We start from the raw sequence: 24,879 nt of genomic DNA on the forward strand, positions 1-24,879 counted from the left end.
GCTATATTTTGAACTCAAAATTTAAATAAAAAATAGCTATCCATGGCATCTATAAACGAAAGCTTGTAAAAGTTTTGAAAAAAATTGACATCTCCAGCAATAATGTCTGTCTGAATCTGAACAGATGAAGCTCATTCTCTTCATTTAACCCAATAACTACAAGACGTGTATCTATTTAGTCAAAAGAAATGTTTTTATATCTGTAGGGGTATATGTTATGCCCCTTTTTAAGTCATCAAGTAATATTCAAGTTTATAATTGTTCCACCTATACGATTCAAACATTTTATGAGATTTGAACATTCGAGTTAAGATTTTGTCTTTTTTTCTTTGGGGGGTGAAAGTTCAACCTATGTTAAACAGGAAAATTAGTTTTTTACTTCTCCATATGATTTTTTAGTTTTAAATTATCAAAAAGCTAGACAGTTTTTGAATCATTTTTTATACACAACTATAATTATTGTATTGTCCTAAAATTCCAAAAATGATATTAATTATTTTACAACACCAACTTCTAATTAAATGGTTTTAGGTTGAACATCTAAAAACTTTCAATAAAACATAAGGAACTTGATACTTAATTCTTTTATAAAAACTAAAAAATAATAAAACTTTATTACTACTAAATCACATTTACTGTTAATGTTAATAATAATAATAGTAATATAACATCAGGTAAGAATTGAAATAAATATAAAAATGAATAATTACAAAAATGACCCATCTCATAACATAACATTTGGGATTCTGATGAAACACCCGATTAGGCTAATTGGGTTGTAGTCCTTGAGTTTTTCTCTTCATAAGAGAAAAACTCCATTACATATACAACTGAACTTATATCTCATTATAATCAAATCTGTTTATTTTATGCTCTACACTTTAAATAATTTCAAACTAACAAAACTGTTCTCGACCATAAAAAAAAACGGATGGAACTATCCCTCATTTTCACCAAACATTCAAACTTTCTTTCTTTCTCTCTGCCTCAAACTTGACCATTTTGCCCCCATATAAACAAAAATAGAGTTGGAGATTCTTCTTTCAACATTAATTATTGCATCTTACTTTGAATTTGCCGATGAACATGCACCAAAAACTCAACATATGACAAACCATTTGGAGACTTGTCTTCCACCATATAAGAAAAGAACATCATTCCTGAAATAACATTCAAGGGCATTTTAGACATTTTATCAAACACTAAAATTATATTATCAACAACAAACCGCTATGCCTTACCTGATTGGTCACCTTTCTTGCATAATTTTAACCTGCAAAAAGTACAATGCCATTAAAAAAAACAATCATTTTATCTTCTTTAATTAAAAAAAAAACATACCTTAAGTAGTTACATCTTTGGCTTCGTATCTCATTTATGACCTCATGTAGCTTCTTTGACAAAGGGTTCTCATACTGCTGCAACACAAACTAAACACACAAACACAAGTCAGAAAAAGATCTTGTCTTTCACTATTTACAAATTTGCCCTCATTCATACATACCTGAGTAGGGATTTCACCAACAGACGATATACCAAACAGTTTTTGTGTTACATCAGGATCAACAGAGCTTCCAACATAAACTAAACAATCTTCACCATTTTCAAGAAGATAGATTCCTTCATCACTCACATGTTCACTAGATAAAGGTATAGGTGGAGGAATAACTGATCCAGATCCATCTGTTTCCTGTGGACTCACAAACACCAGATCAAAACCCAAAATGTATAAAAGATTCAATTTTTTTTTTAATGATTCATTCTATACCTTTGAAAGAAGGTCATGAACACTTATCATTCTAGGATACACAAGTGGGATTGCTAATTGAACAGAAAGAGAAGTCACATAGCTGATCCAAAATGATCTATCATCTATTCTCCCATCCGTTCTCAATCCAATACTTTTAATCAAAGCTGAAAAAAAATAAAAAAAATCAAGAAATAGCAATCGATTTTCTCATTCGTCTATTTATTATATGATTAAATGAAAGTAGAATGATATAAACATACCAAGAGTGTATAAAGGCAACAACTTGAGAGCTTCAGGAAGAATAAGTTGTCCAGATGATGAAACAGTTGCACAAAATTTCCTATAAGAATGAAGAATGTTGATACTAAGATCTGTGACTCGATCCCTCACTTGTAATAAGGGCGTAATAGGGATTTCATTTGCAGCTGTAAATATCAACATAAATGGAACTTTTTTAGCATATAAAAACAGAAAAATGAAAAAAAAAAGGAAGTTTATTTATTATTACCTTGCTTTAGAAAACAAGAAAATTGAGTGTCTAAATCAGCTGAACGGAAAAGATTGCTAAGCATGGTGGTGCATGGTAAGGATAAGGTGGACACTCGTATTCTTCTTTGTCCATATACAGTAGTATAAAGAAGTGCACACTGGATAAAATCATAAAATAAAAATGTACTTTCATTTAACACATTATTATACTTTGAAAAGTCAACACAAATATAGTGAGTTTAAAGTTTATACCTGGAAAGAACATTCTGTGCCATCAGTTAATTTATCATCATGTTTCAAGGTTACCATTAGAGATTTATCACAATCAACCTGAAAAATATCATTTTTTTAAATAAAAAATTAACAAGAATGAAGAATATATATATATATATATAAAGGTTGAAGTTTAGAGATTTGTATAAAACCGCAGGTAAGTCAACATCTGTAGGAATGCGTTTACAGAAGTTTCCTGAGTATTCTTGTACTTGAAGACCCTACAGAAAACAAAAGAAAAAAAAAATCAACAAAGGAAAAAAGACGAAAATGCCCTCCTTAAGATGATAAGCTCTCACCTGACTGCATCTAACACGCATCACAGCTTCAAAACCTTGTGGCCTTGTGACATTCCATCGAAGATCATTGTAGAGTTTTGCAGGATCAGAAAGGGCGGAAAATGGGTGGTAATAATATAACTGAAAAAAAAAAGTGAAATTTTTAAATATATAAAGTGTTAAAAACATCAAGAAAAGTGAAACAGAGTGTTTGATGATTGAATTTGAAGCATAAATATATACCTGGCCTCCAGTTGTCTTTGGGATAACAGAGATTGAAGCAATGTCAACATAACTTTGAGTAGTAATGAATACATCAACAGAGACCTGAAAATAATATTCATTTAAATTGGTAAAATAGTTATGATTTAATCATTTAATCAAAAAGAAAAACTTAAAAATTATAAAAAAGCTTCACCTGGTATTCTGCAAATTCAATAGCCATTGTCTTCATAGTATTGTCTACTGGTTGAAGTAATCTATGAGGTTCCTGCAGCTCAACAACATAAAATTAATGAATTTTCTTAAAAACTTATAATTGATGAATTTTTAATTTTTTTTTTTTTTGGAATGTAAGGGTAAAATGATCATTTTACTTAAAGCCACTAGATGTTTCTTTTTGGCTTAATGCAGAAAGAACGAGGTATTAGAAAAAGATGCTTTCCACATTAAGTTCATCTTTTTACAAATTTGCCCTTGTTTATTTATTTATTTATTTTTACTTCTATTTCCCCAAATATGATGTAATCACAAAATACCTTCTCTCCTGCAGAGATATTAGTTCTTCCTTCAGCCTCTCTAGCAGAAAGAGCAGCAATACCAGCAGAAGGCAAGACTATAAAATAACAAAACAGTCAAATTACGTTTCTGCCCTCGAATCTCCAAATATAAAAATACTGTAAACTTGCCTGATTGAAATACCAAAAGTTTGCCTCCTGTACTCTTCATTGCCAGAAAAGCAGCCTGAGTAGAAAAAAATTCAATTATTTGGATATATAATTTTGAATTTTGAATTTCAAATTATTTTTTATAAAACAAAATGAAAATTTAGTACCTTCATCCCAGCACCAAAAGCTGAATCAGCTGTTTTATTATTCTGAAACATAGTTGGGATGCTTTCCAGCAACAATTCCAGATGTTGACGACACTGTAATAATAATAATAATAAATTAATAAATAATAATAATAACTTTGAAACATAATATTTAATTTTAAACTAAATAAGAAGTAGAGAACTTTACCTCTGAAAGCTGAACAATAACATCAGTTTCAAGAGGAGTGTAAACATCTTCTATATCAGGAACTATGAGCATTAATGGCTGCAAACAACAAAATGTGTCAAGATTAAACACAATTTTTTATTTTTTTTTTTAAATGTTATATAATCATCTGTGATTATTTATTGTTCACCTGTTGCAATGCACGTTTCAGATTGTAAAAATGTATAGTCACATCAAATGTAGCAATTCCCACCATTGTTTGAGGACTCTCCTGTAACAATCATTTTATAAACAAATCATTAACTTTATACAAACTTTAGTAATAATTTTATAAATATTAAACTCACTGGAAGATCAGCAATAACTCGGCTAATAGCACTACAAGCTCCTGCAGTTGCACCAGTTTGCAAGGCATTCATTGATACATCAATCAGGAAGAAGAATACAGCTGGCATTGGATCACGTACCTGTGAATAATCATAATAATATAATTTTTTGTTTCTTTTTTTTTTTTTTACTTGATGGATAACAAACTAAAAAAGCTCACCAGAAATTCCCTTGTGGCAACAAATTCAACTGTTCCTCTACAAAGCTCAGGTCTTTCATCTGCATCTCTTCTTCTTCCATCTGGCCCAAGATTGCACTGATAGTCACGTGGAGTTTCATCCGTGAAGCCTGAAAAAAAAACATATTTTTTTTATTATTATTTATAACAATGTTGAGATATATTTATATATCATTATGTATAGAAATCAAGAAATATGAAAAGTAACTACTTACCACAGAAGTTACAGATGAAATGTTTTCCCTGATCAACAAATTTCATGAACGGATTGATGTAGCCTTTGCAACGAGAGCATCGAACAGGTCCACCTTCACCAAAATCCACTATCTGGAAAATAATTCACACATTTTTTTTTTGTATATTAATATTTCAATTTCACAATTTCAAGAAAACAAGTATTTTCCGATTTCTAGTCTTACTTGGATAGGCTCCTCAGATGGATGTGGAAGAGCTAATGGCTGAACCAATAAAGCCAATTGCATGCCAGATGTGTTCAAAAGATCTGAAGTGCAAGGAATCTAAACAAACAACAACCAAATGAATGTTACAATTAAAGTAAGCAAAAAAGATTTCACAAGAAAAGTAGATGAAAAGTGTCACCTGATTAATGGTGCACCTCATGTACCTAGGACTGCAATTTCCAGTGTCCCTTACAATAAACTCACTTGTAGCAGGCTTCAATATCACACAACATATATAAGAATATAAGATTAAAGCAATTGATTTCTAGCATATATATATGACATGTAGAGAAGTTAAGATAAATGATAAATGATAATTTCATAATATATTAATTATTAAATACCGGAGGGGGATTTGCCTGGTTTCCCTGGCGAGTTTCATGAAGAAGAACAGATGAAGTTGGAACAGGGCGTGGGATTTGGTTTGGGTCAATCTTTGATGGGCCTGAAACCACATTTCCACTTGGGCCCATTGCAGGTGATATTGTAGCCATTGATTGTTGATTATGAAGAGATGGTGGCATCCCAAACATTCTTGGTGGTTGAACAGAGCCAGGTGACAGTGAAGGTGGTGACATTAAAGGAGGTGGTGGTGTATTCTACAAACATTTATCAAGTTACAGATCATGAATCATGAATCATGAATCAAGAATCATGATACATGTTATGAAAAATACTTAAAAAAAGAAACTTACTTGTCGTGATTGCATTTGCCATGGTTGAGCTCCAAATGGAGGATTTTGTGGTGGAGCTGAAAATGTTGGAGGTCCTGAAGAGGGTGGTTGCATCTGCATGCCTCTTGGAGGTGCTGAAAATGGTGGTGGCCCTCGTGGTGGTTGATTATCAGGACCTCCAAGAAATGAATGCAAGGGTTGCCCCCCTGAAGATGATGATGACATGGTTTGTGGCATGGGTGGTGGTCCGGTTGATGGTCTTGGTCTCATGCTGGCGGCGGGAGGATATTGAGGGCCACCTTGAGTTGGCGGCCCGTTACTCATGGGAGGAACACCGGCGTTTGGCGGCAGTGAAGGCGGTCCGGTTGTCAAAGGGGAGGATGAAAAAGGACCAGAGGGCATCGGCCTTGAAGCAGATGATGGTGGTGGTGGATTAGCTCCAGGTGGACCTCGGTTGGCAGCCATGAAAGGAGGCAATGTACCAGGTGGAGGTCCAGTAGATGGAGGCATTACACCTCTAGGAACAACACCCGGTGGTGGAGGTCCTGGACGATTAGGTCTAGAAAATGGAGATGGAAAAGGCTGAGATTGCGATTGCGGTGGGGGTTGTTGTCCAAACGGCGGAGGGGGACCTCTAGGTCCATTGCCTAGGTTAGGTGGCTGATTAGGGCGATTAAGTTGAAGGTTCTGCATATTATCGGCGATTGAATTAGGGTTATAATTCGGCGGGAGATTACCTGGTCTAGGTCCACCGGGAGTCGCCATTCAAACGATCCCTAAAAACACTATATACAATCAAAATTCGCACAATTTCATACTACATCTGATAAAAGACCCAATTTTTACAGATCAACAATAAACAACAACGAAAACCCATAAACAGAACTTCATATAAACGCGAATTGATGAGCCGTTATCGAAATTTGAACACGGATTCGAAAAAGATCTAGAATAATTAGATAAAACTTATGCTGATAGACATACCTGTAGTTTAATTACAGTGATCGGATCAGTGAAGTGGAAATTATGGGGATGGGGGGTGTCAAAGACGCCAGCGATGATCGAAGAAGAAAGAAGAGCCCAAATTAAAACAGGAAGCTCTGGTCTATTGGGCGTAAAGAGTCACCATGACTCATGTCTCATGATGTATGGTTTGTACTATGTGTATCGTTTATTGTACATTTATGAACAGTAGGGTAGGATTCAGGTTGGACTCCACAAATAAATGATCCTCTTAATTTAATGCAATTGAGTCTATATGGATGTAGCCGATTTAAGTGCATTTTATTTAAGTTTGTTAGTTAGATATTTGATATGTTAAAGATAAAATGTAAACCAAATTAATTCATATATTTCTCACAGTTTTATTATTGTTTTTAAGGAAAGAGAAATTAAATTACCTCCTACCTTTTATGCCTACAATTATTCCTACCCATTAAAATTATGACAAATCATCATTCAATTTAATTGTAATTGATATATTCCTAATATAAGCTTAATGAGTTAGTTAAAAAAATATGGAATGATGACACTTGTCATAATTTTATTGGGTAGGAACATTTGTAGGCATAAAAAGTAGGAAGCAATTTAATTTCTCTGGAAAAAAACCATCAGTTTTATTATTGTTTTAATGAAAATACATCTCAAATTTGCACTCATAGAAAGACATGTGAAGAAGTTGTAATGGTAAAGGCAAAAAGTAGTTCTAGTCAAACCAACGAGAAGGAGCATCTTATAAAATGGGTCGAGTATTAATGGGTCGTATACGGTTTGCAAAAAAACTGCTGGATTGACTCGTGCCCATTTATATTTTAAAGGACACGTGATGTGCTTGTTGTATTGTGCAATGTGCATTTGGGATAAATGGATATTACTCTTTGTCGTGTAGGAAAGCATTTTTTATTTATTTATTTGCCCTTGATATCCTTAATTTTTTTTAAAAATATTTGAAAAAGATATGAGGAGTTATATTGTTTTTGTTTTTCGTTGTCTATTTTGAATGTGGTTTTAAGTGTACATATTTTTTGAGTCTTAGAATACAAAAAATAATGAAAATTTTATTACAGAGAGAAAAAAGATGGTGGTTGTAAAATCTTGATAAAAGAAAGGCTTCTTCTTTGTGTAAGACAATGGAAACCACTTGTTTGATTAATAAATTCACCGGTGATATATTTAGATAAAACAATACATTTACTGACCTGGGTATAATATTTGTATTTAGTTCATGTGTAATATATTTTTATATATGACCCACGAACTCTCGAATCTGACTTACAACCCACAAACCTGATTTTGACCAGTGAATCTGAATTTGACCCGTAACCCGTATAAATAAATACGTTGATAGGTCATGTTCAGATGAGGCCGCCAAGCGGCTACCTCGCCATTGGAACGCCGCCATAACACCGCTGCCGGCCGCAGACGTCATGAGCGGCTGGAAGGGCCACCGAGATCAAAGTTGAAGCTGGTTCGTCATGCGTTGGTTGAGAGCGACTGGGGAGCCATCGGTAAGTTCACTGCAACCCACCTCCTTCTATCTCTCGTTGTTTTATGTGGGTACAACGCCGGAAACGTCATAGCCGACGTCGGTGGCCGTGGGGCCGTTGTGTGCGTTTTCCAGCGACTCTTGCCGCCTAGGCAGCGGCTGTATGGTTGTATATTCGAGTGTACTTGTTGATTTCTGCGTTCTTGGGGATTATATGTGTGAGTTTGGCGAGAAAAACCCACCATGGCTGCCAACCATGGTGGTTACCGCCTCCTGCCACCGTGTCACCACCACCAGTCGCCATATGGTGGTGGCTGTGTGTATATGTTGTGAACTTGTGATATTAAGAGTATGGTTAGTAGAATGGGAATTGTTTTAGCATTTTTGGCGAAGGGATTGAGGAAAAACCACCGCCACCGCCGTGAGGTGGTGGTTGCCGCCGTGAGCCGCCGCCGACCACCACTGCCCGAGGTGGCAGTGGGTGGTTCCCGACCTAGTGGAACCCTAATGGACCTAAAAACTTAATTTTGGACTTGCTTGGCTTGTGTAGGTTGGAAACCCTAATTAGGGTTTAGAAAACCCTAATTTTGGGTTTGTTAGTTTGGATTTTGTCGGGACTTACGGTTGGACTATTAGATTGATATTGTGAATTATGTCTGACTTCATTATGTGAATGGCCTAGTGGAGTGATGGACTTAATGGGTTAAGTCCTTAATGGGTTAAGTGAGACACACTTAACCCTAATCGTCATTTTATGTGAAACCCTAATTTTGCTTGGGCCTTTCTATTGGGCTTTGGTGATTGGGCTATTAATGGACCATCCAAGAGCAATCATGTGGACTATAATATTTAGATGGGCTTTGGGGTAAGGCACATATGAGGGTTTGGGCCCAATTTGGAAAATTGGGCCATAGTTGGACCCAGTGTTCTAAAAGGCGCGCCATGGCGTGAGGCGTGACTCCGCCGTTACGAAAAAGCCTCATAACGTTGTTGTTAGGCGTGGCGCGTGGCAAGGCGTGATATGGCGCGTTATGACGTGTTATGGCGCATGTTTTTTCGTTTGAGACATGGTTTTTTGCTCTTTGTTATGTCTTTTCTAATCGGAGATACAGGTATTGTGGTTTTCGTTAAATTTTTGTTACTAGTTATTGATCTAACACTTATAAAAAGTAGTTATATTTAATATAAATTTATATTTATGTGGTAATATAATTTTAAATTAATACAAAATCGTCACCTTACATCACGCCTTGAAAAACGTCATGGCTCGCCATGGCTCGTTAAGCTTGAGGCTTGACCTTGCCGCCATGCCACACCTCACGCCATTTAGAACCTTGGTTGGACCATTAGTAAACCTTTATGGACCCATTTGGTATTAGGCCTTGGTGGGCCCAATGGACTTGGGTTATATATGGGTCGGTTTGGTGGACCATATTTAGACCTAATATGTGAAGGTTTGGTCTTAGATCCTAATGTGGTTAATTGTGGGTTTGGCTCAGTGTTAGAGGTCGGAGTACAACAACATCATTTATAGGATCTGTTCGACATCTGAGGTGAGTCTTCTCACTATACTTACCCATGTGGAAATTTATGTGTGAGCGGATGGTCATATTCGTGTTATTAACCGGAGGGTCCTAATTACATTATTGACCGGAAGGGTCTTAGTACATTATTGACCAGAGGGTCTTGGTACATTGTTGACCGGAGGGTCTTGGTACATTATTGACCGGAGGGTCTTAATACATTACTGACCGGATGGTCTTAGTACATTGTAGATCGGAGGATCTTAGTACATTATTGACTGGAGGGTCTTATTTGTTTATAATGTGATATGTGTTATTGTGTATAATGTCTTTGTGACTTATGATGTTAGGTATTCTGTGTATATGTTGATCTTATGTGCTTATACTAAGACATGTGATATCATGTATTATGTCTTGTGATTTATGTTGTATATTATCTTGTGCATTGTTGAGATAGGACCAAAGGGTCCACCTGAGTTGTGGGACCGGATGGTTCCACTGAGACGCATTGACCGGAGGGTCTTATTCGAGATATAGCCATGAGAGGCTAATGAGATGTGTGTGGTAGTTTGTGGACTCACTAAGCTTTGTGTTTACCATGTTATGTGTTATGTATTTCAGGTGCTTCTCAGGATCACGGGTAGGCACCGACTCGATTGTACACACGAGATGGAGTTATGTTTTTGAGGATCCTGGATTTTATTAAAACGACTATAAACATGTGTTTTTGATAATTTGACATTTTGGGGATATTATGATACGTGTTGACGAGATTTATGTGATTTTAAAATATAAAAAAAAATTGTTTGAAATTTTACGGTGTTATAAGTTGGTATCGGAGCCTTGGTTTGAGGGATTCAAATGTGCTCTCGGGTATGTTTGAACTCAAACTGAGGATTTGAGAAAATTTTCTAAAAATAAATGATTTTTCTAAAACGAGTAAGAGTTTTAAGGAGAAAACGAGATGGAGCAGTGTGTACAATCAGCCAAAGCCCAAATGGTGATTTCCCAAAATATCATTATTTGTTTATATTACGAGATATTCATGAGATTTTAGAGCTGCATGCTAGAGGATAGGCTAGGTATTTCAAAAATTAGGGCTAGAGTTGCCTGATTCATGATGCCTTAGCTTAGGGGATGCTATTGACTGATATTATCTGCTATTTGCTCTGTATGTACAGAGTAGAAGTACCAAGCAGAAATATTTTAGAGGGAGTCTTGAGTCGAGGAGTAATCTAGGAGAGATACCTAGACGAGCATTTGAGGAATCTACTGAGAGAGTAGTTGGAGATCCACAAACGGTAAGATTGCATGAGTTCGATGATACCTTTTGAGTTATGAAAAAAGCGAGTGGAGTGGTATGCTAGAGTGGTTTCATGTGCTAGTTATTCGATGCCCAAATATTACTTACTTTGTGCTTTGTGGAACTCTCGAATGATGGGAGTCAGCTACTAAGTGAATACGACAATATTCAGGAGGTAGATGGTTGGCATCCCGAGGAGTTCTTCAACAGCTGATGGCAGAGAAGTGAGAACCTAGGTAGTAATTATAGTCTGAGGAGTACGCTGTTTAGAGGTGAGTATTCGCTAGAGAGCGAACATGTGTAACGAGAATGGTGATCGAGAAGGTTGAGCAGCTACTTAGAAAATCTGAGACGGTCTGTGTGGAAAGTATGGGTAGATGTGGCAGGTAGTATAGGCTCGTAATACTGAAAGCATAGGAACCATACACAAAACATGGAGAATTCTGGAGGTTCTAAATAGCAGGATGAGGAGAAATAACATGGTTCGGGTACCATGATTCGTAGCAGAGTGTGTTTTCGCCTTTATCAGTTATCCGGTTATGATTATTCAGATTGGGAATGGATATGGGAGATTGTGGGACCAAAGGGCCATGTCGGTTGAGCTTAAATGGAGTATGCCCCGGGTGGGGAATTTTGAGTTTAGTTCTTGAGGGTTTTGACTGGTGAGGTGTCAGTTAGAGTCGCAAGACTCAAATAGGTGGTAGAGATGATGCATCGTGGATGATTGCAGTCTGAGTTGAGTTGTCAGGCGATGGCCTGTGATGTTAAAGTTCTATATTGAGGATTATATTGTTCCTGATTCCCATTTTAAGAGGATGAGTGAGTGAGTTTCTGATGTCAGAGATTAGAAGAAGACCTTGTGGGGCACCAAGTAGTTGCGATATTGGCACCAAGAGTATTTTGTTGTATGAGAGCATTGAGTTACATTCTTATGTTGGGAAAGAGCCACCAGTAGGGAATGTGACCAACGAGGGCTCGAGTATTCCTTGTTTTAGTTGGTAAGTCGTATACCAGCAATTGTTTCAGGAAAACGAGAGGAGTATATCGGGATGGCGGCTTTTGTGGCTATGCAGCAGATCAATTGTGAGAGTGAGGTCTCCCGTGCTATGTCGATTCTTGCAGTGGGGTGATCATTGAGGATTCAGAGAATGAAGTGTGTGATAGTCCATAATCTCCAGGAAAGAGATAGTGTTATTCTAGGATCATCAGAATAATTGCATGTGCAGCCGAACGAGGTACTAAGTGACTGGAGGCAGTCACATTGGGAGGATTCCGAGGTTTTCATATGGGGTTCAGGGTACTTGGAGTTATTTGGTCATTTTCTGAAAAGTCATCGAGTGTTGCGTGGTACGTCCCCTGAGTCGGGAATGATACATATGGAGAGCCAGTCTGTAGTGTGGTTGTTTAGGTATGACATTGAGTGATGGTTCAAACCCTAAGTGGGGGAGAACGAGGTATTTTGTTGTGTGGATCATCAATCAATTCAAGTTGGGGTTAGAAGATTGGGTGTCGGGAATTTGTGGTACGGACATATGAGACTTGGGTTTATTGGTGGACGAGGCAAGGTGCAGAGCGAGATGATGCATATTGTACGTGTTTAGGGAACAACGAGTGTATCCATGACGAGTAGCCATTGGTTAGGGATCGTATTGTGGTCAGGGACTCTTCAGGTTTGCAATGGTTGAGTTTGAGGCGGTTGGGTCATTGAGGTCAGGTTTCAATTGTTGAGATTTGCCAGCTCGGTGTATAGATTGCTATCTACACTCCGAGAGAAGCAGCGGTGGGTTTGTCAAATAGCTTCAGAGTCGGTATGAGTAGTTTAACATGGGATTGATCAGTAGTGTATGGGATTTTGGATTGTCGTCAATGCGTTCTCAATCACCGACGAATTCCTCTGTACTTCAAGTATGAGTTGAAGTGCTGCAAGGGTTCCGAGTGGTGAAAGCTGAAGATTCGAGGTAGTGGCAAGCTAGCGTGAGAGTCTGTGATGGTGTATCGAGGTATCCGAGTATGATGCCCTAAATTGTTGGATTATTTTGAGACTCGGGTTTGCAAGGCAGCAAGTGGAGTATCGAGTGATTATTGTTCTAGTAAGAACCCATCAACTAATTGTCACCGGGCTTGCATTGTTGAGCTTCCTTGAGTGTGTATGAGCCTTAGATAGTGAAACTTGTGCCTTTGTGAAGGATTTTGGAGCTTGAAGAGGAAGGAGAAAGAAGAGAAACAGTAGATCCGACATTTACCCTATATGGCCATCATATTGAGGTATAAAGTCGTTACCTTGATATCTAGTTGCTTAACTCCTCTTTCTTGGAAGTAAATGGCCATTTTTGGTGCAAAATGGAGTCAAACTCAAATTTGGACTTATCACAAGGAAATGGTTCCAGATCTGGACCTGGACCTCTCTAGGTCCCCAATGACATAAAGTTGCTCACTTTATATAGCTTATCCCCTGTCCATGCACTAAAACCTTGTAGGAAGATTAGTTTGGATGTTATATCCTTGGAGGGCCTTGCATGTACGTAAAGTTTGCAACTTTATGTGGTATCTGCACTAGGGGAGGTTGGATCTAATGTTTGGGACCTTAGATCCCACTGAAAAGGACTGAACATGAAAGGGACTGAAAGTAACTCATCGAGTCCCTTAGGTGACTCGACGAGTCGGGGTAGGGTTTGCCCGTTTCTGAGTTTCGGAATGAGTACAGTGAAGGGTTAGGGTTTTGGTATGAACGGACTTCGGTTTTTTGGACATTTGATGAACTCGACGAGTCACTAGGGTGACTCGGTGAGTTGATGTGGGATTCAGAGAAATAGACTCGGGAGGAACTCAACGAGTTGCTGGATGCACTTGACGAGTCGAGGCCAACATGGACTGTTACTGAGTAAGAGGGGTTTAGGTGTTGAAGGTCCAACCCTTCGTATCTGCACGCGGAATTAGAAAATTAACGTGTAGCAATAGTCCCAGAGACCCAAATCCTCATAAAGGATGCTCTGGTGAGGATTTGGAAGCGAGTAGGAGATCTGCTCGTGGGGACTCGGCGAGTTGTTCTTGGACTCGGCGAGTCGGTTCTCTCGTCCCTAGTAGTTAGTTAAGGGCGACTCAGTGAGTGAGAAGAGGGACTTATCGAGTAGGACCGGGTTAGTAGGAGAAGGACTCGGCGAGTCTGTGCCATGACTCAGCGAGTCCAGTCAACTGGAAGTTGACTTTGACCAAGGAGTTGACCTTGAACCAAGGGTGGGTCAGTCATCTGACCTAAGGGTGTTTATGAGTGGCTAACCTATGTTTATGATTTATAGTCGGAGGATTACCGGTTCAGCAGTTAGGCACTTAGCAAGCAGACTTTCAGCAGCTATTTTTCGAGGTGAATTTCCTTCCAGTAGGAACGGGTCTAAGGCACCAAGGCCGGCCCGTATAAACGATATGATAGTATCGGAGTGTGGGCAGAGCCCGTACCTCTTAGTTGAGTCTGATGATGATATATGCTAGTCTGGTAGAATTGTTTATACTCGTTGTCTGCGTGATACTTGTATGTTATGGTTTAGTAGCGGAGTGTGGGTGAGGCCCGTATCTCCTAGATAGCGGAGTGTGGGCGAGGCTCGTTTCTCCCAGCTAGCGGAGTGTGGGCGAGGCCCGTATCTCCTAGCTGCTCATTATATGATTGTATGATATGTGGTATTATGGGGGAACTCACTAAGCTTCGTGCTTACGGTTTACAGTTTTGTTTTTAGGTACCTCTTCATCAAAGGGGAAGGAGCTGGCGCAGTAGCGGCACATCATACACGCACATTGTTTTCCGCACCATGAGTCATTCTGGGATTTTGTACTCTGATAGTTGATTATTTTCATATTTCCGTTTTTAGACACGATGTACGTTATGAAATGGTTTGATCAGACAATGTTTTATTTACAATTGTTTTCTAAAGTATTGACTTAAAAATAAAATTTTTGGACATGAAATTTGGGTCGTTACAACTTTGGAGGGTATTTATGGTGTTCCGGGATTGTGACAAGTTAATTACATGATGATTATAGGCAGTTGAGTTGGAGCAGCAGGTGGGATATATTTGATCTTAGCTTGTCAATTCAACATTCGAGAGGTGAGTCTTCTTACCATACCAATGGGTCTAATGGACCAAGGCCGACCCATTTTATGATATGCGGTACACTAGCTGAAGTAGAGATATATGGTATGATAGTTAGCTATATGCTAAGTGGTATGCCAGTGATTATATGATATTTGCATGGAAGACCCCGGGAGGAGCCCGTGGCAGTTGGATATAAGACCATGTGGGGGAGCCCATGACATTCCTAGATAAATACCATGAGGGAGCCCATGACATGAAGGTATAAGACTGTGGGAGGATCCCACAACATCCTTATATGTTTATGTATGAGTTATGTAGTATGATAGATACTTCTGTGATGTGATATGCTAGTTGATTATTATGTTATTGCATGGAAGACCTCGGGGGGAGCCCGTGGCAGTTGGATATAAGACCATGTGGGGAGCCCATGGCATTCCTAGGTAAAGGCCATGGGGGGAGCCTATGGCATGAAGGTATAAGACCGTGGGAGGAGCCCACAACCTCCTTATATGTTAATATGCATGGCTTATGTGATATATGTAGCTTTTATAGCTAATGTGATATGTGTTATGTGGATTGTGTGTGGGGTATGCTCTGGGGGACTCACTAAGCATTAGCTTACAGTTTGTGGATTTGTTTCATGTACATCTGAGCCCAAGGGCAAGGCTTGATGGCGCGGCATGCACTCTCTCAGGCATTTTTATGGGACACTCAGATGTTTGGAAATAATATTATTATTGATATGATTTGAAAACAATTGTATTGAGATTTCACGGTTTATGGGAAAGTGTTTTGACTATTTAAAAATGAAAAATTTCTTTTGAAAATTTGGGTCGTTACATGTTGGTTATGTGATATACTGGTAGATCTGTATGATTACTTGTGTTCACTAAGTATGTATTAGATTGGTAAATCAATCAAATTATTTGTACTTGTTGGTTATTGATTGTTATTGCATATGTCGACATGTTATAGTTTGTGTTGGGTTGAGGCGGTCCTGCTTTGTGCCGAAGGCCAAGATACCTGGGGCGGTCCAGATAGGATGAAGGCCCAAGAGGTGGTCTAGTTAGGCTGAAGGTCCAAAGAGTGGTCTAGATAGGCTGTAGGCCCTGCGAGGCGGTCCAGTCAGGCTGAAGGCTTATATTTGCATGCTATTATCTGTTTAGTTGTGTGTGATACTTTTGGGGAAACTTGCTTAGCTTTGACTTACAATTTGGTTGTTATGGTTTCAGGTACTTCACATGATCGGGGAAAGACGAAAGCTTCATCGTGCACATCCTTTAGATTTTATGATATTTGATTTTGGGGAATACTTTGATTCGTGATTATAACTTTTGGAAACTATGTTTTGTAATAATTTTAGTTTTTGGCTTGATTTTAAAAATGAAAATTTTACCTTGATTTTTGGGATGTTGCAATTATTTTTTAAATTTGTTATTATTAATATTATTTAATGAATTCATATATAAATATATTTTATACATATAAAAACATATTTGTGTATAAAAAATATGTATAAATATAATAAATACATATGTGAAACGTATTTATATATTTTTTATACCTTAAAAACATTTTTAAACTTGTTTTTTCATTAAAACATATTTATATGTTGTTGATAAAGAACTAAATGATGATAGAACATATCGATACAACAAACATATAAGGTCATGCTTAAGTGCGGTGGAGGCCATGCTTAAGTATGCTTAAGTATGATGGACATATGACCATACTCAGACCATGTCATGCTTAAGTATGGTGGGCATACGGTCGTACTCAGCATGCCTAACTGGCACAATCTATACATAAGCCCACATAATATTTGTATGTGAAGATGGTGAAGATTAATATGAAGACACTCCTAACCTTAAGTGGTTTGAAGATTGATCTCCGATATTTTCTTTACCCGAGAGATGTATTTTCGGTTACTTGATATGATCAAATCTTTTGTATAGATTATGTTAGTTACGCATGTTGAGTATGGTCGTCTATCCACCATATTTAAGCATGGTTTGGTCTGAGTATGGTCGTATGACCACCAAACTTAGACATGATGAGTATGGTCGTCTGTCCACCGCATATTTCTAGTCCACCATACTTAAGCATGGCCTGGTCCACCATACTTAAACATGACCTGATCTTTTCGTTGTATCAATATGTTCTATCATCATCTAATTATTTTCTCAATAACATATAAATATGTTTAAATGAAAAAAGAACTTTGAAAACATTTTTCATGTATAAAAATATATAAATATGTTTTTCATATGTATTTATTATATTCATATGCATTTTTCTACGTATAAATATGTTTTTATATTTATAAATATGTATTTAAAGTATATATATATATATATATATATATATATATATATATATATATATATATATATATATGCATTTATTAAATAATATTATTAATAACAAATTGTAAAAAAATAATATACTTATTTGAGTTTTTAATAAAATAACAAAAATAAAAAATAAAGGTTTTTGTAGAAAAGTCTCAATATTTGGGTGGGTTTACGAAATAGTCTCAATATTTTAGGTCAGTTTATGGAATAGTCATAAATTAATTTGTTACCGGCTAATTCGGGAAGGAAAAATGGTCATAATGCAACATTTTACCGGTTTTTAGGATTTTTTGTAAGAAAATTAATTTGAGAATATTTTGTAAAGTAGTCCAAAATATTGAAACTTTTCTAAAGATTTCCCTTTTATTTATACATTATCTATCTATTTAAATATCTAAAAAAGGATGATCTATCATCCATCCCTTATTTGTCTTATTTATCATGTTGGGAAAATGACTTATGAGGGTAATGAATAATTAATTTTGTTCACATTTAGTCAATTTCATTTTTTTGTATGCCATATACCATCCAACTTGTTGAACATGTTTATATTTTACCATTGTGACCTGCTATCATATGTAAAAAAGTAACATGTGAATAGTTCAACAAGTTGAATGATACATAGTGTATAAAAGAAAAATAACTAAGGTGTTGTTTGTTTTTTTGAAGCCAAAATGTCTGCAGTCTGCGGACCACATCTGCAAGCCTCTGCGGCAGAAGAGGTGGACCAAATGTCTGCAATCTGCAATAAGAAGACTGTTTGTTTTTAACGTATGCAGCTGTTGAAATAAATTAATTTTTCAAACTTAATTCCATGTCATAAACATTAAAAATGTATTTTCAGCAAAAAGAGAAAGAAAAAAAAAACGGGTTTTTTTTTTTTTTTTTTTTTTTTTAAGGTTAAAATGAGGTCTGAAGACCTTTGAAGACAGTGGCCCATGTCTGCGCCAGGAAGACCTCGCGCAGACGTTTTTTGGTCTGCGCACTTCCAAAAAACAAACACTCTGCGATGGCATATGTCTGCGCGTTGTCTGCGCGGCGTAGACAAAAGTGGTTGCGCAGCTCTTCACAAAAAAAAAAAAAAAAAAAAAAAAAAAAAAACAACCCCTAAATGTGAATAAAAAAGAACCTCCACTACCACCTCCAACCACATCATCTGCCACGAAACACAACCTCTACCATCTCTACCTTCGCCACTATCACCACCACTACCCCCTCCACCATCGCCTTCGCCACCGCCACTGTCTCCATCATTGCCTCCGCCATTGCTTCCACCTCCACCACTGTCACCACCACCGCCTCCGTCATTGTTGCCTCCGTCGTTACCACCGCCACCTCCAACATCCACCACTTCTAACCTCTACCACCACCTCTAACCACCGTCACTGCCACTACCACCAGCACCCCCGCTATCACCTCTGTTGGAGACGGTGATGGAGGTGGAGGAGGTGGTGGTGGCAGAGGCGGTAGTGGAGGTGGAAGAGGTGGTGACGGTGGCAATGAAGACTGAGGTGGAGGTGGTAGTGGTAGTAAGGTGGCGATGCTGATGGTGGAGGCGGTAGTGGTGGTAGTGACGGTTGTAGGCGGTGATGGTGGCGGTGGCGATAGTATATGTGGTAGTGGTGGTGGTGAAGGCATAACTAATCATGGCTAGTTGTGAAAGAGGGCAAACTAGGCATGTGAACAGGGCCCATTGTTTTTTAGGGGCCCTAATTTTTTTTTTATATAATGTAGTTTGTATTCGTGAAAGTTGAATCACGCCCAAATATCATGTAACGAGAACGTCTGGCTACACTTAAAACCATTGGAATCTTTGTTGGGATACAAAAACTCCAAAAATTACATACAAATCCATGGCGTTTGCTCACAATTTTTCTGATTATATCTTTTGAGATTATTCCTTATTGTATTTTGATGTTCAGAGGCTTGCGTTTGTTTTGGCATAATGATAGATACAATGGAAAAAGTGAGGGTTCTATTTAGGAGATGGGCAAAGAAGGTTGTTGGCGCTACAAAGAAGGTATATGAATATGCTGGCAATAGTATGAGTTTCTTCTTTCTTTTGATTTATTGGATTTTATCCATCTGGGAATGATTTATCCATTGATGATTTAATTATTAGGGCACCATGATAATTAGGATAAAGCAAAAATGCCTTCACAGTTATGATCGATTTTGTATCTCAAAGTGATATGAACACCATAATATATTATATTTTATTTCAAGTAATATAAAACTAGGAATTTGTGTGATAGAAAAGCAACTCTACACAAACTTTTTAATGTTATAGCCAATTACATTCACCATAAAACATATATCAAATTAAAAAAAAATACTTTGTGAAACGGTGAATGTGAACTTGAACATGGATAAATATTGTTAAATCGTTAAGAATACAATATTTAAGAAGTCCACTACTAGACTTCTTTTATAAGCTTTTAGTTTTAAATAATCTATACACAATCAACTTCATATCATTGTCTTAAATGGTTTTTTACTTAATGACTTAACATGGATGACAAAATCAGATGTTCATCTTTTCTTGATTTATGTTCATTAATTGAATATATCTGTTAGGTGGATGCTTTTTCTATCATTTTTTTTAGTAAAACACTATGATTTTTCTATGTTTATTGTTATAAAATCTATCGTCGTTTTAAAAAAACTGCAATTTATATAAATTTAATTCGTTACACTTTAGGGCTTAAGGGCCTTTTTTCCGGCTCATTGCGGGTATTTGAATCCTCAGGACTGGCCCTGTAACTAATGGTGGAGGTGGTGGTGACGGAGGCGGTGACGATGGCGGAGGTGGAGTTGGTGGATGTGGATGTGGATGTGGATGCTGTAGTGCAGGCAGATGTGGTGGTGGAGGTGGTGGTAGTAGTGGTGGTGGTAGTTATGATGGAGGTAGAGGTAATGGTGATAGTAAAGGCAACATCGATGGTTGCAATGGTGGAGGAGGTTATTGGAGGTCGTGGGGAAGATTTTTTTTTGTTCACATTTAATATTTTTTTTTTGTATATTATATATCATCTAACTTGTTGAATACATGTTCAACAAGTTTGATGATATATAGTGTAAAAAAAAGTGACTAAATATAAACACAATCAATAGTTCCTACCTTCATAAATTATTTTCCGTTATATCAACATTGCTGTTCTATCAAGTGTATTAAAATTCACTCTTATCATGAAAATTATTCAATTTTCATAATATCTCGTTCGTTAATATGGGGTTTCATGTGAAAAATGTTTCACATGTTTATTTGCTTATATTATTATGAAGTTCTCGAAGAATTTTCATAAACATTATCGATATAAAAGCATCGACTTTATTATTGCCATTGAAAACTTTACTCAATTGTCATTGTCACAATGCCTCGTATATTATTATCCATTGAACATTTGTCGCTATCACTATGCTCCACATATTTTTAGTTCATTAATGATTAAACATCATAGAATCTTAAAAGTATTCCCAATAATTCCCAAAATTCAACCAAAATATTATAACAATACATTTAAGTTGTGTTTTTCACCATGAAAAATTGATTTTTTTTTTTAAATTGACATGATTAGTAAGGTAAAAAAATAGCTTATAAGTTATTTTTTATAAAAGCTTATTTATTAGAGTCGCTAGTTATTTATCTATTTATTTATTTTTAAATATATTTTTAATTAATTCCAAAAAGACCTATTATTATAAATGTCGTTTATATTATTTTACATATTTCAATTAGTCTTACTAAATGTTATTTTTTATTAGTCGACTTATGAATAGCTAAAACATAATATATTTTTTAAAGTGCAGATACTTTTTTACAATTTCAATTATAAAATCATAGCAAAACATCAATTTTATGAAGTTATAAATTTCAGAAATTAATTTTAGAAGAAATTAATTTTCAAAACAATTTGAATTTTGGAGATGATAATTTTCAAAGACAATAAGACAAAACATACACTCAACATGACAAATATAGATATTATTTGGTTGTCACTCAAAAACAAACATTTTTTAATTATTCATAATAGTTTATGATTTTTTAATTATTCATAATAGTTTATGATGGTTGTATTTTATTAAATATGATAATAGTTTATAATAGTTTATGATTTTTTAATCATCCTTTTTATAAGGATAATAAGGATAATCTTTTAGATGGTTGTATTTTATACCGACATTTTTTAATTATTCATAATAGTTTATGATTTAGATGAGTATCCTTTATTACTGTATAAAGAATAAATTATTATGTATGATTAAAATGTATAAGAATCACCACCATTTTTATGTTTATGGTAATTTTTTTAGCGTGTATTCATGATAAAACGAAGATACCAATAAAATTCCAAACTTGTTTATTTTATAAAACTTATTATCATAAAACCAATTATGCTGCATTAAAGTTGTGGTAATATGTATTCAAAGCGTTTTACAGAGGATATTAATTTTATTACTATATATGTTACTATTATAATTTGAACATATTTTTAAATTATTATAAATAAATATGAGTAAGTTTTAATGTTCCTTTTTCCTAAAAGACTGCTGCAAGTCTGTAACATTTTAAAAAAAAATGTATATCCAAATTCCAACCACATATTTTAATAGCACAACTACTTTTTATAACTCATTAAAAGTTCAATTATTTAAACAATTAATTGATTCTAAATATTTCACCAACATTTATAATTAAGCGACTCTTTTTTTGTTTTGTTGTGCAACCCCACACCACTCCGCATTACACTCCATCGTTATCCACGTGTCACCTTCCATCTGCCACCCTGTCATCTTCTTACTTTTCATTTTCTTCCACTTTTGTCACTATCCGTCTTTTTCTGCTTGATAATCCATATCAGTACAGCAGTCGTACACGCATATCATACCACCACTTTCTCTCTCTAAAACAGATTTTCTCTCTCTATATGTATATATATACTTAGACCCGTGAGTGTAGTAGTAGTAGTAGTGATAAACATTGCAGTTAACAGAAAAAAAATGGAGGATAACAATGGAGAAAGATCGCCGGTCGCCGGAGAAGACGGTGAGTATAAGGCGGAGGACGTGAGCGAGGAGGTAGACAGCATGGTGAGGTGGTTGTTCTCGATGGAAAATGACGACGAGGTAAATGCGATTGAGTTATCGAAGTTTCTGGAAGCTTCAGCGGAGAAGACGCATCCGATGAAGGTGAAGATCATCGACGATCCTTGCTGGCATCCGGTGATTTTTCAGACTGCGGCGTCGTACATTACGATTAATGGTAATGAGGAGCTGTGTGGATCTTCGTTTTCGGATTCGGATACTTCGTATATGGCGGGGATAGCTGGTGGATGTGGTTTTGTGTTTGGTGACGGTGGCGCGTGGGAAGGTGTTGGGGAGGAGACGCGTGGGTGGATAGAGGCGGAGGATGGGAGTTGTTTGGTCAATGCTTCGAGTAATGGTTACTGTGACGATGACATGCTGGCGAAGTTTTTAGGCGATGATGTTGGGCAGACGCTGTGCGAGTAAGTGTAATGCACGCGCCGTTGATGGGGTTTGGGGTTTTAGTTAGGGTTTTTGAATATGGGGTTTTTTAGGTAAGAAAATTGTACAAAGTTTGACATAGAAGAAAGAATTAAAACAATGGAAACGTGAAAGAGGACATGTACTAAAATTGGAAATGCTTGTTTTGGTTGCATACGTGTTTATATTTTCTTTTATATGTTCTTGGATAATAATGTAAATTCAACTTTCTAAATTAATAATTTTAAGATTTTTATCATAAATTCATGTAAAAGATCAACCTTTTTGCATTTTATCTGCAAAATCATAAAAATGATGTCGTTGATTTTCATAGATTTTTTTTGGAACCGACAAAAATATCTTATAGCAAAGTTAGGAAAAGACCCAAACAGGTCCAATATGGAAATAAAAAAAATAAAAAAAATTTGCAGACAATTTTATGAAAAAAGCACCGTTTAGAGTGGTTGTATAGTTCAATCCGCCCATTTAAGACTCCCATTACCATTTATGTGTTTCAACCAAACAAAAGTGATGGATTTGATGATATCTACAACTTTTGTAGGTGCCATTTTGTTTTTGTTCCGCTAATCGTTCCTAGTTTTCCAGTTTCCACACACTTCACATCATTCCGTAACATATACCAACGAATCTTACTCTTTTTTGGACAATTACCCCAGTTTGAGGGATAATCCAAAACATCAACCACCGAATACAAGCTGACCAAAAGGATTTTACACCAACTAAAAATCCACTCCACGACTGACTTTGCGAAAGGGCATTGTACTAAAATGCGATACATCGTCTCTTCCGCATTCCCGCACTATTGACAAATGTTTGAGTCCATCATCACCCCTCTTTTGATGAGTTATATAACAGTCTCTTATTCCCTATATATTATCATGTATTATTCATTATTAGGGTTAAGACTGAGGAAAAATATAGTCGTCAAACATAAAGAGGTTTCTTAGGTAGAGTAGATTTATTTTAATCTGGTCTTATAGTGTAATTTATTCCTCATATTCTTGAATAAATCGTTTGATCATTCGACATATCTTCATTATTGTGTTTGTTCTTATTTTACACATTATGTTCATCAAATTATTCTTAGGGTTTTGACCCAACAAGTGGTATCAGACCAGGTCTTTGAAGATCTATTGATTTTTGAAGTATCAGTTCTTGATTTGATGATTTTCAGCACAAGCTATTGAAGATTTTTGGTTTTTGGCGGTTTAGAATCAAGGTTCTTGTTTGTTTTACTGTTCATGAAGATTCATGATATTCTTCTACTGTTCATCTCGATAATTCTTTTGTTCATCTAGGTAATTCTTTATTAACCTGATTCGTATCCTGTTTGTATTTTCTATTTTCTGACTAGATCTGATTGATTGTTCTATTCAAGGTTAATCTGTTGCTTCCCAGATCTAGGTATATTGGTTTAGCCCAATTGTTTTTAATCTATAATCATTCATCATATGACATATTGTTCTTGAGCCCATCATCGTTGTATGCTATAGAACGAAGGGAGAAGAGCAGGGTAAAGGTTCAGGGCGGTTACAATATTTGTGGCGGGAATGCGTGAGGGTCTGCAAGACAACGAGCACAAGGAGGCGACTGATAATACTTCTTACTCTTATTCATAGAGATGGCGAGTCTTATTTTCCTACTAATATAGGGAGGATATTTGGTTGTGCGAGACGATTCATTCAAAGGGATTCTATCCTTCTTTTTTTCCGCAAAGACTTCGTTTCGGAGGATGGGCTATACTCCCTTTAATATTAGTCTAGCCCAGTCTAGGCCAACCATACAGCGATGCGGTAGACCTCCCAGAGATAGATACTTGATCTTAGGGGATTCACACGCTCAATGGTGGAAACTTAAGGAACCAGCTAAAAGTGACTAAACAGAAAAACCTTA

At 36.4% G+C, this 24,879-nt stretch overlaps 2 protein-coding genes across 3 annotated transcripts; one reads left to right on the forward strand and one right to left on the reverse strand.

Annotated features, from left to right (window-relative positions):
* Positions 1 to 681: 681 nt before the first annotated feature.
* On the reverse strand, positions 682 to 6,873 carry LOC111892521 (protein transport protein Sec24-like At4g32640). Of its 2 annotated transcripts, none has more exons than XM_023888569.3 (25): positions 6,695 to 6,873; positions 5,732 to 6,495; positions 5,381 to 5,635; positions 5,176 to 5,250; positions 4,995 to 5,093; positions 4,791 to 4,902; positions 4,558 to 4,685; positions 4,358 to 4,477; positions 4,201 to 4,281; positions 4,032 to 4,109; positions 3,845 to 3,937; positions 3,699 to 3,753; positions 3,549 to 3,625; positions 3,209 to 3,280; positions 3,034 to 3,117; positions 2,812 to 2,931; positions 2,665 to 2,733; positions 2,492 to 2,569; positions 2,259 to 2,397; positions 2,011 to 2,175; positions 1,769 to 1,914; positions 1,505 to 1,690; positions 1,342 to 1,430; positions 1,242 to 1,273; positions 682 to 1,160 (listed from the first exon to the last, which is right to left on the reverse strand). In XM_023888569.3, the coding sequence occupies exons 2-25, from the start codon at positions 6,473 to 6,475 to the stop codon at positions 1,054 to 1,056; spliced, it is 3,204 nt and encodes a 1,067-aa protein (XP_023744337.1). In that variant the 5' UTR covers positions 6,476 to 6,495; positions 6,695 to 6,873; the 3' UTR covers positions 682 to 1,053. The 2 variants fall into 2 exon arrangements, with proteins under 2 accessions (XP_023744337.1, XP_023744336.1); XM_023888568.3 differs by having other exon boundaries at positions 5,732 to 6,486; positions 6,695 to 6,870.
* Positions 6,874 to 22,369: 15,496 nt separating this feature from the next.
* LOC111892604 (uncharacterized) lies at positions 22,370 to 23,140 on the forward strand. The gene has a single exon (XM_023888658.3). It carries the CDS (start codon positions 22,462 to 22,464, stop codon positions 22,969 to 22,971), a length of 510 nt encoding a protein of 169 aa, XP_023744426.1. The 5' UTR covers positions 22,370 to 22,461; the 3' UTR covers positions 22,972 to 23,140.
* Positions 23,141 to 24,879: the final 1,739 nt, after the last annotated feature.

The sequence above is a fragment of the Lactuca sativa genome, chromosome 5 (assembly GCF_002870075.4).
Source record: "Lactuca sativa cultivar Salinas chromosome 5, Lsat_Salinas_v11, whole genome shotgun sequence".
NCBI lineage: Eukaryota > Viridiplantae > Streptophyta > Magnoliopsida > Asterales > Asteraceae > Lactuca > Lactuca sativa.

What these genes read in the sequence shown, in the direction of transcription:
- LOC111892604 (XM_023888658.3), top strand. Translation starts at nt 22,462, where the DNA reads ATGGAGGATAACAATGGAGAAAGATCGCCGGTCGCCGGAGAAGACGGT.
- LOC111892521 (XM_023888569.3), bottom strand. Translation starts at nt 6,475, where the DNA reads ATGGCGACTCCCGGTGGACCTAGACCAGGTAATCTCCCGCCGAATTAT. An exon ending in ACCAGGCAAATCCCCCTCCG is followed by an intron (nt 5,251 to 5,380) that starts GTATTTAATAAT and finishes GTGATATTGAAG; the next exon opens with CCTGCTACAAGTGAGTTTAT. An exon ending in TGCGTGTTAGATGCAGTCAG is followed by an intron (nt 2,734 to 2,811) that starts GTGAGAGCTTAT and finishes TGTTTTCTGTAG; the next exon opens with GGTCTTCAAGTACAAGAATA.